Source organism: Hibiscus syriacus, unplaced genomic scaffold (assembly GCF_006381635.1).
Source record: "Hibiscus syriacus cultivar Baekdansim isolate YM2019G1 unplaced genomic scaffold, ASM638163v2 tig00111582_pilon, whole genome shotgun sequence".
In the NCBI taxonomy this organism is placed as follows: domain Eukaryota; kingdom Viridiplantae; phylum Streptophyta; class Magnoliopsida; order Malvales; family Malvaceae; genus Hibiscus; species Hibiscus syriacus.
Genome location: NW_024063126.1, coordinates 7,909,157 through 7,922,120, shown reverse-complemented (window position 1 = coordinate 7,922,120; position 12,964 = coordinate 7,909,157). Strand labels below are relative to the sequence as shown.

The 12,964-nt window shown below is 38.6% G+C and overlaps 1 protein-coding gene and 1 long non-coding RNA gene across 2 annotated transcripts; both read right to left on the bottom strand.

The window, feature by feature from the left end:
- Nucleotides 1–4,821: 4,821 nt before the first annotated feature.
- Nucleotides 4,822–5,871, bottom strand: LOC120165265. Its single transcript, XR_005519790.1, has 2 exons — nucleotides 5,186–5,871; nucleotides 4,822–5,077 (listed from the first exon to the last, which is right to left on the bottom strand). It is a non-coding gene; the product is annotated as an uncharacterized LOC120165265 (long non-coding RNA).
- Nucleotides 5,872–6,979: 1,108 nt separating this feature from the next.
- LOC120165129 (F-box/kelch-repeat protein OR23-like) lies at nucleotides 6,980–9,501 on the bottom strand. The gene is made up of 2 exons (XM_039174714.1): nucleotides 8,418–9,501; nucleotides 6,980–7,412 (listed from the first exon to the last, which is right to left on the bottom strand). Exons 1-2 carry the CDS (start codon nucleotides 9,374–9,376, stop codon nucleotides 7,127–7,129), a joined length of 1,245 nt encoding a protein of 414 aa, XP_039030645.1. The 5' UTR covers nucleotides 9,377–9,501; the 3' UTR covers nucleotides 6,980–7,126.
- Between the last annotated feature and the right edge of the window lie 3,463 nt (nucleotides 9,502–12,964).

Below are 12,964 nucleotides of genomic sequence, written 5' to 3'. Positions count from 1 at the left end.
TTTATCGAGTTTGAAGACTTAATTGATTTTTTTATCGAGTTTGCCCCTGAAATTTAAATCATTACATATTTAGTGCCCCAAACCGTTAACTTCGTAAAAAAAACACGCTAGTAAATTACACATTTAGCCACTCAACTATTCATGCAGTTTTGTTTGAGTTACCCAACTTTTTTTTCTTCAAAATCGTCACTAAACTAATATTTTTGTTACGTTTTGGTCACCCAATTTGATTCAATTTATTTTTAAAAATTTTAATATGTAAGAATTCATTTATATTATATTTTTTTTACTTGAAACATAAATTTATTTTTCAATAATAAGTAATATTATACAATGAATAATAAATAATATATTAAGTTATATGTAACACAAATAATGTATAACGTAAATAATAAACAATAAATTGACAACAACATAAAAAGTTGAAACCAAACCAAAATTTAACCAGAAAATAGCTATTAAAATTGCATTCAAATTAAATAAAAGATAAAATATTTGGAAAAAACAACTAAACTAGTAAAAATAAAAACACCTCCAAAGAAAAAAAGTATTTTGAAAAAGGTTAAAGACGCCAATCGATGACGATGTAGACGGTGCAAGCGGTGTGAAGGTCGGAGAAATCTGAGGAAGGAATAGAGAGAGAAAAAAGAGGAAAACGATGAGTTTGATTTTGTCTGGTTTCATAAAAACACAGGAAAATGTCAATTTAAAATTTTTAAAATATACAACAAAAACTTCTGCAACTAAAAAACCCTCTGCGCTAGGGTTCTCTGCCTTCTTTTGCACGTATTTTTTCCTACCGTCTTCTTCATGTTTTTTTGTTTTTTGCTTGCGTTTTGGAACTTCTCGGGACAAGTTTCAGAAGCATGTCTAATGGGAGAGATTGAGCATGATTTGGAAAACCTAAAGCTTGGTGAGGAAGATGAGGAAGCCCTTGTGTTTACGCAATCTACAACTCCATCTCAAATATCCTTTGAAAAATATTTGGTGGGGGGATTTCACACTTCAACTGTGGTAAATTTTCAGGCCATGAGGGTAACAATGGCAAACGTTTAGCACCCGATTGGGGGTATTTCGATCACAGAACTGGGCGAGAGTAGGTTTTTGTTTCGGCTATACCATGAGGTCAGCACAAACCGGATAGAATCAGAGGGTCCTTGGTACTTTAACTCTCATCTTCTAATTTTACATCGGCTACACGATAGAGATGGCCTGATGTTAATTCCTTTAGAGACGGTGGAGTTATGGATATTGGTTAACGATTTACCTGTAGGCTACATCTCGGAGCCGGTGACGAGGCGGTTTGGAAACTTTTTAGGATCGTTTATTGAGTATGATACAACAACAATCTCTTTAGGGGACAGAGGTAGCATTAGAATTCGTGTGCGAATCGATGTGCGAAAACCGCTGAAGAGGAAGAAAAAAACTACCCCTTCCGGATGGATATTTTGTTTATGCAACCTTCCAATATGAAAAGTTGTGTTTGTTTTGCTTTCTATGTGGCAGACTCGGGCATGGGGAAAACTATTATCTGATGCGTGCGCTTCATGGAACAAAGGAAATCACTCCCTAATGGGATATTTCCATTCGAGCACCATATAGAAGGAAGGGTACTCTATCAAGCATGTGGGGATGACCCGACAAAATCATCAATGGAAGGAGACACCACTAAAGCTTGGGTCAAAAAAAGGTTCGAGTCTACTATGGGAGAGAGGGCTTCATTGGGAGGTTCGGATATTGTCATGATAACAGCAGATGAGGAAATATGTATTCATAGACAAGATAATGGGAAAAGGCAACGGAGTGTCCCAGTCACTTCAACTGTTATTATTGAGATGACTACTGGAAGCAATGGTAGATCAGCAGGCCTGAATGCCCAGGCCATCCAAAAGCAATGAAACTCTTAAGCTAGAATGTTTGGGGGTTAGGGATGCCCCGAACAGTCCATCGTCTCCTGCATATGCTGAGATATGCTAATCCCTCCATAGTTTTCTTCATGGAAACTAAGTTACAAAGTTCGTGAATGGAAAAGGTTCGAAAGTCGTGATTTTGTGAATGGCATTGAGGTTGAACCCCAGGGTACTCGTGGGGGTTTGTGTTTAGTTGTGCTCTTTTTCGAGATCACATATTGATGTAGTAATAAAGAATAAAGAGAATGATTTTTCATGGAGTTGTACAGGTTTTTACGGTGCACCTGAAGAAGGTTGTCGTCCCGAGTCATGGAATCTTCTTTGCCAACTAAATGATTATCCTGAGGTCTCGTGGTTAGTGATAAGGGACTTCAATGAGATCATGTTCTCGTGTGAGAATGAAGGTGGTCTAATTTGCAACGAAAGCATATGAGTAATTTTCGCAATGCAATTGAGGAGTGTGGATTATCAGAAGTGGGGTATTCAGGCACCTGGTATACCTGGGAAAGGGGAAAGTAAGCAAAAATTAATATTAAAGAGAGGCTTGATCGTGGTTTTGCTTGTTCTCTATGGCTACAATCATTTTCAGAGTTCTCTCTTCAACATCGATCGCACAACTTTTCTGATCATTGCCCGTTATTGTTGAACACGAGAGCAGTAAATTCCCTTAATCGGCGTTGGCAAAAAAGTTAGGGAATGAAGCTACGGGTTTGGCCCCAAAAAAGTTATGTTTATCATGGGCTAGACAAATGGTTCAAAAACATTTGCCGTAAAAAACGATCAACAGCGGAGGATCTCAAAAATCGACTAGCAGATTTAATTGAGCTAACCCCAACATATGAGATTTTAGGGAAATTGTGGATGTAAAATTACGGTTGAATATGGAAGCAGATAAGCAGGAACTTTACTGGAAGCAGAGAACGCGGGCTAAATGGCTAAAGAATGGAGATAATAATACGGCATATTTCCACAGGTTTGTTTCTCAACAAAAACATCGTAATAGAATTGTCCACCTTGAATCCGACGATGGAACACCCGTAAATAGTGAGATAGGACTTGCGATGCTTGCTCAAGAGTACTTTCAGTCTCTGTTTATGTCCTCCTCTGTGGATCTGAGGATTATTGATGGAATAGAACCTTGTGTTACGGATAACATGAACACATCATTGATCAAGGAATTCTCGTTTGAGGAAGTCACACAAGCAATCAAGTCCTTGTGTCCAATAAAAGCTGATTTTTACAACAGACTCCTTCAGGGCAGATTTGACATGAGGACTATTAACCATACATCGTCTTAATCCCAAAAACGACCGACCCGAAGAGATTGAATCAATTTCGCCCAATCAACCTGTGCAATGTTCTTTTCAAGATAGTGTCAAAGATGTTAGTACAACGAATGCAGAGCCACTTGAATGTCTATATCGATGAGGCTCAAAGCACTCTTGTGCCGGGACGATTGATCACTGAATATTCTATTGGCATACGAGTTGTTACACTATTTTCAGAATGGAAGAGATGGGCACAGAGGTTTTTTTCGCATTAAAACTATATATGAGCATGACTGGGTGGAATGGCACTTTATATGAAGAGTAATGGAAAAAACGGGCTTCTCGCCGATCTGGATTGATTTTCACAAAGCATGTGTTACTACAGTTTCTTATTCGGTGGTACTTATGAAATCACAGGGAATATGTTTGAACAAAAAAAAGGGTTTCGCTAAAGGGATCCTCTCAGCCTTTGCTTATTCCTAATTTGCAGTGAAGGCCTATCTGCACTATTTCATCATGCAATCTTGTCCGAATAATTTCAGGGGGTAACAGGTACGCACCAACTATATCCCACCTCCTTTTTGTTGACGACTGCCTCATCTTCGGTGAAGCCATGGTTCGAATGGCTGTAAAAAATCGAAGACTTGCTACGTATCGAGACAAGCTATAAATTTTGACTAATCATGAATCTTGTTTAGCTCGAATGTCATTGATGCGAACATACAAGATGTGCATCGCATACTTGATGACTCACATGAATCAAACCCGAAAAAGTATTTGGGTCTTCCTACTATCGTGGGACGTAGTAAAAAAAAGTGCCTTCGCCTTTCTTTCGGATAAGTTTAGATGTCGCATCCAAGGTTGGTGCACTAGAGTATTATCTCAAGGTGATAAAGGAGGTGTATATCAGATTAGTCCTTCAAGCCATTCTTGTACGCAATGAATTGTTTTTTCTTACCTAAAATTTTTGCCGAGAACGAGAGTATTATGGCCAAGTTTTGGTGGCAAAAATATGATGTAATAGGGGTGTTCATTAGTCTTGGCTACATCTCTGCCAATTAAAAGAGAATGGAGTACTTGGCTTCAAGGATATGGCTAAATTTAACATCGCAATGCTAACAAAGCAGGGTTTGAGACTGTTTATCAACCCTGGCTCTCTAGTTGGAAGATTGTTTCGGGCAAAATACTTTCCATCTAGTGATTTCTTAAACTCCAAGATCGGTTCGTCTCCCTCTTACGTATGGCAAAGCATATGGAGTGCTAAGCTACTTTTATCAAACGGCTTGTGATGGAAGGTCGGTTTGGGCTCTTCCATATCAACATGAAACGATTTTTGGCTCCCGACCAATCCCCTAAAGCGGATTGAATCAAACTAGACTGATTTAGTTGATCGAGGGGCTGAGCTAACTGATACTACGACAAGAAGCTGGAAAAATGAAGTGATAATGGAACTTTTCAACGAGGATGAGGTAGATTTAATAATGGGAATCCCACTTTCGAAATTTCCCCAAGAAGACTGCATTGTGTGGAGTGACGAGAAATCCAGTGTGTATACTGTCCGTTGCGGTTATCGGCTTTTATTAAATGGAATGGAGATCTCCAAACAGGATAGGGCCGTGTTTAATTACATTTGGGCTTACTCGTGTCAAAGGAAAATTAAAATTCAAGTTTGGAGATTTGTTTGCAATTACATACCCATCAGACAAAACCTACATGTTAAGCGTATTACGAACGATCCAACGTGCTCTCAGTGTGCAGGTGTTTTGGAATCTGGAATTCATGTTATTAAAGATTGCCATTTCGCCCGATCGGTTTGGCCCACGTTAAACTACCAATGGCCAGTAGCTGATTATGCTGATAATTTTTTGATCTGGTTAGGCGAGTTGTTTCCTAGTTACCCTACCACCAAGCATGCAGAAATTATTACTACAATCTGGGCATTATGGTACTCCCGCAACAAATCACGAGGGGTTACAAGTTACAACTAAGAGCAGCATAGATTGTTACCCTTGTCAAAGCCCAGTGCTTGGATTTTACTACAGCAAATACTTGCCTTCGGGGAGTCCATGCACAGACTCTGTTTCGCTGGATACCCCCTCGCGTCCCATGGGTTAAAATCAATTTTGATTCCAGGTTCTCGCAAGCACAGAAAAGAGCTTGGTCAGGAATTGTTATTAGGAATAACGAAGGTTTTCATTATGGGAACATGTAAACGGAAAACTGAGCAAATTACCTCTCCGTTCATGGCCGAGGCGATGGCGCCCATACACGCTGTCCAATTTTCTGTTGACCTCGGATTCCAGCACGTAATCTTTGAGGGGGATTCTCGCACAGTAATAGAGAAATTAAGCTCACATGAACCAGACCTTTCAGAGATTAGCGCGATGACATGGGAGGAACGGAGAAGGGCTGAATCCTTCCATGCATGTTCGTTCAGATTCGTCCCTCACGATGGTAATAAAGCTACTCATCTGTTAGCAGCAGATCTGGAATCCAGCACGGCAGACTACTTCTGGGTTGAAGAAGCCCCTTTGCGGGTGGAGATGCAGGCGTCTGAAGATCGACGGTGGATCGACCCTCCTTAGGCGCAGTTGATGAGTTCAAGCGGTTTTGAAGGCTCCATCTGATTTTTTGCTTCTTGCTTCAGGCGTTTCAGTGTTTATCTCGTCTCTTATGCAATATGAAGGCCAGAAGTTTTGCATTCAATTATTTTTATGTTGGTTTAGTGAAGAGTTAATGCTTTGTCTCTTAGTGCTTCACAGCTGTATTGCACAATTTCCTTTGTTTTTGTTTTAATAAAGCTGGTTTTCCATTGTGTCAAAAACAATTAAATATAATTAATATATTTTTAATTTTAAAATCAAATTTCATAACTTTAAAAAATTAATTTTTATATTTTATACTTGTAATTATTTTATAGTGCTGTTGATGATGTATATGAGATCAAAGCAAATAGTTTGGGTGCATGAGATTAGGGTGATCAGTGTTTCTTCGTACGTTATGTAATTCTCATTTATGATATTTTAATTAAATAGTTAATATTTAACTTAATAGAATTTTAATTACATATAATTTAATATTTATTTATTATTTATCTTATAATATTATTTATTTTGAATTTATGTGTCAAGTTAAAAACATAAATAAATAAATTCTTGTATATTAAATATTTAAAAAATAAATTGAATCAAATTGGGTGATCAAAACATAATAAAAACTTAAATTTAGTGATGATTTTGAAGAAAAAAAAGATTGGGTAACTCAAACAAAACTGCATAAATAGTTGAGAAATTAAATATATAATTTACCCGCGTATTTTTTTACAGAGTTAACGGTTTAGGACAAATGAGATAACAATTTAAATTTTAAGGGGATAAAATGTTTCGAAAAATACTTTAAGGGTCAACTCGACACAAAAGATATAATTTAGGGAGCAATGGTGCATTTAAACCTTAAAATTATGATCAAATCGATAAAAATATATAAATAATAAAAACTAAATATGTAATTACATTAATTTTTTAAGAACCACGTCAACTCCTCTCTTGGATGATAACAACTAATAACTTAATTGGTAACACTTAAATAGTTAAAATATTTTGATTGATAAAATTGAAAGATTGTGTCTAGAATGAAATTCACCCATAATTAAGTGGTCATGGGTGTAATTTACCATTAAATTTATACTACAACAGAAAACATCCTATACATTATACTTGGTAATATAAACATACATGTATAAGATGCAAAAGCAGGATTGTTAATAGTTCAATTGCGTAAGTTATTGTTTCTTTTATCCACCAGGCAATTTACATCTATTTAGACAATCGTACAAGCTGCACAACACAAATAAAGAACCAGAATTATCAACAGAAATAATATATGAATGGACGGATTATTTACGTTCGATTAACGGCACAGATCAGGAAGATGTTCTTACATCTACAGTCAAATCGGGCACATAACTGTGGTACTTAAGTCCAAAGGCTGCCGGAATGGCAACTTCGAGACCAGGAATCTCCAGGTCTTCTTCCTAGGATGATATATCTGCATAAACAATGTCCCTGCCCTCTTCTGCCGTCGTGACCGTCGAGTTTCAGTTGAATCAATTCCATTTACAATCGTCAGTACATGTAACTCCCCATTCAGAACAATAAAACCAAATGATGTCTTACAAGCAGCTCTCCTTGGTACACTGCACTCCTTTTGCCAACGATTTAAATCCATGTTGTTTCTGCAGATACATAAAGCGATGATGAACGTGCCATTATACCTAAGACCTAGAATAAGAATTTGGAATAATTAAAAAGGCGAATGGCTTTAAATCCTAAAGGAAAAACTAAAAAGGCAGAGAATGTCAGATAAAATGCATTTTTGTTGATAGTAGAGAGAGTCAAGCAGTTTAATACAAGCATCTCAGCAAATGGAACAAATGAAAAAGAGCAAATGTGCCAAAAGAGATTTAAACTATGTTACTCGGACACGGGTATGTACCCCACACAGGTATGGTTAGACTTGTCTAAACTTTTCCATACATTGATTTAATGGAACCTTAGAGATCATATCCTCATATCCAAGTGTCGGATACAGGTACTTCATGAAAAATGAAGAATCCAAACAACATAGGATTTAACAACCGTCTAACAAGAGATAAGACAACTATCTGAAATGGTAATTAGGCAAAAACCAGCCATATGCGTTGGAGTTCAGGAAATGATGAAATGCAATCTTATAATCATCACCTGCCTCAGTCTAACAATAGAAAAATACCAATCTTTTAACTGATTAGATAGCAAGTTGCAACTATTGATTAATATATACGAATTTACAACCTCAAATCCTGCAAGCCAGATAGTCACATCCTCACCCAAGTGGTTCAGTACATGAATCAAATCAAAAAAGAACTAGCAATTAATCAAACAAGTACGGTGACTTGTAATAGATATTTCTGATACCTAAAGAAACACTATGCTGCGATTTGTTTCGGTTTCTGAATTCACTTGATAAAGATGTTTTTATTAACGGTAACTTTATAATGCACTAAACTTCGATCCTAGCAAAACCATCAACTCATTGAAGTACTCGGTAACCTTCTAACACTATATCTAATACCCTCAAAGAAGCACAAATTTGCAAATTGCAACATGGCAGAATTCCACAGCTAATTTTTCCAAGAAGGCAATAAATTCAATGATACCAACATAAATGTAGTATCAAGCAAAAAGAAGAGTACAATTACCTGAGAATATCATAATCATCAATCATGAAAATAGCAGGAGGATTACCCCCTTCTTCATCCTCAACCACAACAATTTTTCCAAACCTCGGCGTCTCCCCTGTTCCCCACATATCCCCAAGTTCCCTCCACTTCCCATCACCATTTTCCTTCAACTCCATCACCAAAGCATCCTTATAGTACTCATCGACTGGGAACACACCCGAGACGGTTCTTGAATCTCCATATCCACCCATCACCCAAAACAGCCTCTCTTCCCCATCTCCCGTAACCATGAACCCCACGCAACCAGCTCGAAACCGAGGCAACCCGTCCAAAGCTTCCCATTGATCTTTTTCCACGTCGTACCTCTCCACCGAACATATCCTACTCCCGGCAGCGCTAAACATGGTGTGCCTGGACCCACCCCCGGCGACGATGATTTGATCGGCGCTGGGGATCGCAGCGCAAGCGAAGCTCCCGCGCTGGGAAATCATTGGCGCGAGGCGATCCCAGGAGGAAGTAACGAAGTTATAACGGAAAGTCGAGGAAGAAGAAGAAGGGCGGTCTAGAGGGAAAGAGCGGGTGTCGAAGAGGGAGCCGCCGAGGACGTAGATGTGGGGGCCCAGAGAGATGGAAGTGAAATTGCAGAGGCCGTACTCGTGAGGGTTGCAAGGCATGGGGGACATGGGACACCAGGCGAGGTGTTCGGGATCGAAGAGGAAAGGGGAAGAGATATGGGGATCTTCCGGAAAGATGCAGAGGAGGTGGGAGCGGCGGTTGTAACGGCGGAGGGAGAGGAGCGTCTTGGAAGAGAGGAAGATGTACCAGGGCTTGCATGTGGGCTTGAGGCGGCAGTGGTGGGAGTATGGGAGGAAGGAAAGGATGAGGGCGGCGACGTCGTTTGGGAGGCCGGGGATTAGGGTTTGGGCTTCATCGATTTCGTGAAGATGGGTCCACGGTGATGATGGAGGAATTGACATTTTCTTCTTCTTTTTCCCCTCTTTCCTCTGCGAAAATTGAGTATCGCTTTGCTGAAAATGAAAATCCAATTAATTTTGCAGACGCTGTATCTTTGATCTGGGAAATCAACAAATACGACGCCCTTTCCCCCCTTCTTTTTTACTTTTTAAATCGGATTTGTGTTATTAAGGTATGGGTTTCACGATTCAAAATGATTTTCCAGAAATGCAGGAAAGTATAAGACTAAAACCACCTAAGGATCTAACACTAAAGTACGAGTAAATCTTTGATCGAATTGAACTGAATTCATTTTTAGGATAAAGTATACAAATAATCTCTTAATTATATGATATTATTTTGTTGAGCTTTTTTTAAAAAAATTATCGGTGACCGATATATTTATTAATTTAACATCGATCAGATTATATTTCTCGATTTAATACCCTTTGCAGTAAGGCGCGCCCCCTGCGACGCGCTTTATGCTGATATGGATATACGTGGGTATAGCACGGTCCTTGGGGCGCGCCTTACGCCACGTAAGGTACAACGCGGGTCAGGGGCCGCGCCTGACCTTTATAATTATATATAGCGCGAGGCAGATACCGCGCCTTGTATAATTATTACAACTTTTCTCGGATATAAATATCCTTCTCCCCGGGTTAAGTTCCTCACATCTCCTCATAACTCTCCTCTCAACTTAAAAATTAATACAACAATTCCGTCAACGAGTTAATAATTCTGACAATTTTCTCATATTTTATTCAGACGTTCGTGCGATTTTTCGTTATAAGGTAATTTTGTGATAAATTTTTTTATTATATTTATTATTTATTATGATTATTTGAAAAAGTATTATACTAATTGTTGTCAATTAATTTCTGTGTTTGTAAAATTAGAAAACGGGAATATACGTCGAAATAGTTTTGCGGTACATGTAATAATATAAAATTATATTATTTAAATTATTTACGTTTATGTGTAAAAAATTTATTCTATTATATTTTCGTTCATATATTATTTATTTAATCAGCATTGTTTTAGTTGTTTTTTTTTTGTAGATATAATATTACCGCACTTTTAAACTCAAAGAATGATGCGACTTTCAGCTATTGTTTATTATGATGGTGAAATTCGAGAAGATGAAACCGGTGTTGTTTTCGTATCAAATGAGCGTGTTAAAATATTATTGAAGAGAAACATAACTCTTGAGGAGCTGATAACGAAGATTTCGAGGAATATTCATGTTGGAAGTAGTATAAGAATGTCGTCATTGTAGTACAGATTTCAAACATCATTGTTGCCATTAACTTATATAGCGTTCGAACTTTTGAACAATGATGATGTTGAAATGATGGTTGAAGCTCAAAGTAATTATTCAGACGCCGATATTGAGATGTATGCAAATTTTATTCAAGTGTGTGTCGTTCGGGGTCAATCATTAAGCTCCCACTATGGGCTGGCTCAACAAGTTGATCAAGTTGACAGCCCGACTACAGTAATGTGTAATGATTTTAATGCCATAATGGGGAGACATTCATCCGCAACTCTTTACGATATGTACCGAGGTGGGTCGACGAACAATCCGTATGGCAACATCGCGTCCAGTTCAAGGGGAAGGCATTCATCTGCAAATCCGTTAGACCTTAATATGAAGATGTCATCGACGCAACCATCTGTGCAGTTTCCATTTGACACAATGGCTTCAAGCTTCAGGGGGAGGCATTCGATTGTGAGCTTTTTCAATCTCAATGTCAATATGCCTTCCAGTTCAAGAGGAACGCGTGCAAGTAGTAGGTTCTTCGACCTAAATGTGGAGAGCATGGAGGAACCATCATCTCCACCAGAAGAACCGCTTCGTGAGCCTGGTGCGGATGGTGTTGAGATTGGACTATTCATTCACCCAGAATCACCGTAATTCAACTCCGATGGTGATGATGATGTAGATGAAGTTCCAACAAATGTGACACAAACTGACCCTCCAGCACACATGTATGAAGCTGATTATGATGCAATGTACGAGCCAGAATTTGCGGATATGCCTCATCTCTGTGACTATGGATATTACTCATCAATAAATAATGGTGAGTTATCTTTAGGCATGGAGTTTTCAAGCAAGGAAGAAGCGATGATGGCTATCAAAAATTACAATATCTGTAATTCTGTTCAGTCCAGAGTCGACCGCTCCACGACCGAAAAATATGTATGCTACTGTGCCCGACGAGAAAATGGATGCAATTGGATGGTTCGCGTATCGAAGAGGAAGAGGAAAAACAATAGATGGGAACTAACAGTATACAACGGTCCTCACACATGTTGTGCTGGAGGGGTCAACCAAGATCATCCCAACTTGGACTCTAAAGTGATATGCCAAGCCATCATGCCCATGGTAAAAGCAATCTCTCATATAGCTGTTGCTGTGTTGATTTCAGCTATACAATCGCAGTATGGGTACACTGTCTCTTATAAAAAAGCTTGGTTGGCAATACAAAATGTCATTGTCAAACTTCATGGCGAATGGGTTCTTGACAACGGGACATAAAAAGGGAAATAGATACCATGCCCAAGACTGCAGCAGCAGGAGACATCCGCCGATAGCATTACGCCTGTAGTAAATGGCTCGACACATCTCCCTGTACAGGCAAGCCAAAACTGTCGAGTCACAACTGAGTGATCCGGCCAGATGAAAGTCGCCAAGATGTTGCAACCACATACAGTGAACTTGGTTGCGCGATTTGTCCGGCATCAGCAACCCTCCTATCAGCTGCAGTATGCATGCCCGTGCATACTGTTTAACTTCATCGTCAGACGTGTTCTCGCTCAACTCCCGAAAATTGGCATCTAACCAATTTAACGGTATTCGTCCACCGTTAAAATTTTTCGGGACACGTCCTAGACTAACCCTACACAAAGTAGTCCAAGAACCGAAAGCTATCCCTGATATCACACCTCCATCCACCGGAAGCCCCAGGTGCATAGAAACATCCTCAAGCGTGATCGTGCACTCTCCGCACGGAAGATGGAATGTGTGGGTCTTCGGCCTCCACCGCTCTACTAAGACAGAAATAAGGTCTGGTTCTATATTACAATGACCCTGATATCTACCTAGGTGACCGAATCAAGCCTCTACTAAATACAGCATTACACGAGTATGTATAACTAACTTAAGGTTCCTAATAAAAGGATCTAATATACAGTCTCTCTCCTAAAATATAAATAATTACACAAATTAATTTTTAAACTAATAATCATGCATTAAATTAATTAATTAATTAAATTAAAACGTTAAAATGTTACCGTATCAACAAAGTGTCGAGATATATGATTTCCATCCAACCAAATTAGACCGCCTTCCATTTTATATCTGCAAAAAAAATTAATTAAATAAAATATTAAACAATTAAAATAATTAAATAAATTACTAAAAAAATACTAAATATAATAAAATATACCTTAATAAGAGAATATAAGAGTATTTGAGAGAAGTTGAGAGAGGATTTGGTGTGATGAAAGTGATTGAGCATGTGGTATTTATAGGGAGGGATGGTGGGTGTGAACGGGCGGGGGTAATTTGGTAATTAAGGGTATAGTGCGGGCCAGGGGTCGCACCT

Coding starts and splice junctions, on each gene's coding strand:
- LOC120165129 (XM_039174714.1), bottom strand. CDS start 9,376: ATGTCAATTCCTCCATCATCACCGTGGACCCATCTTCACGAAATCGAT. Junction 7,413..8,417: donor GATGATTATGATATTCTCAG/GTAATTGTACTC, acceptor ATGTATCTGCAG/AAACAACATGGATTTAAATC.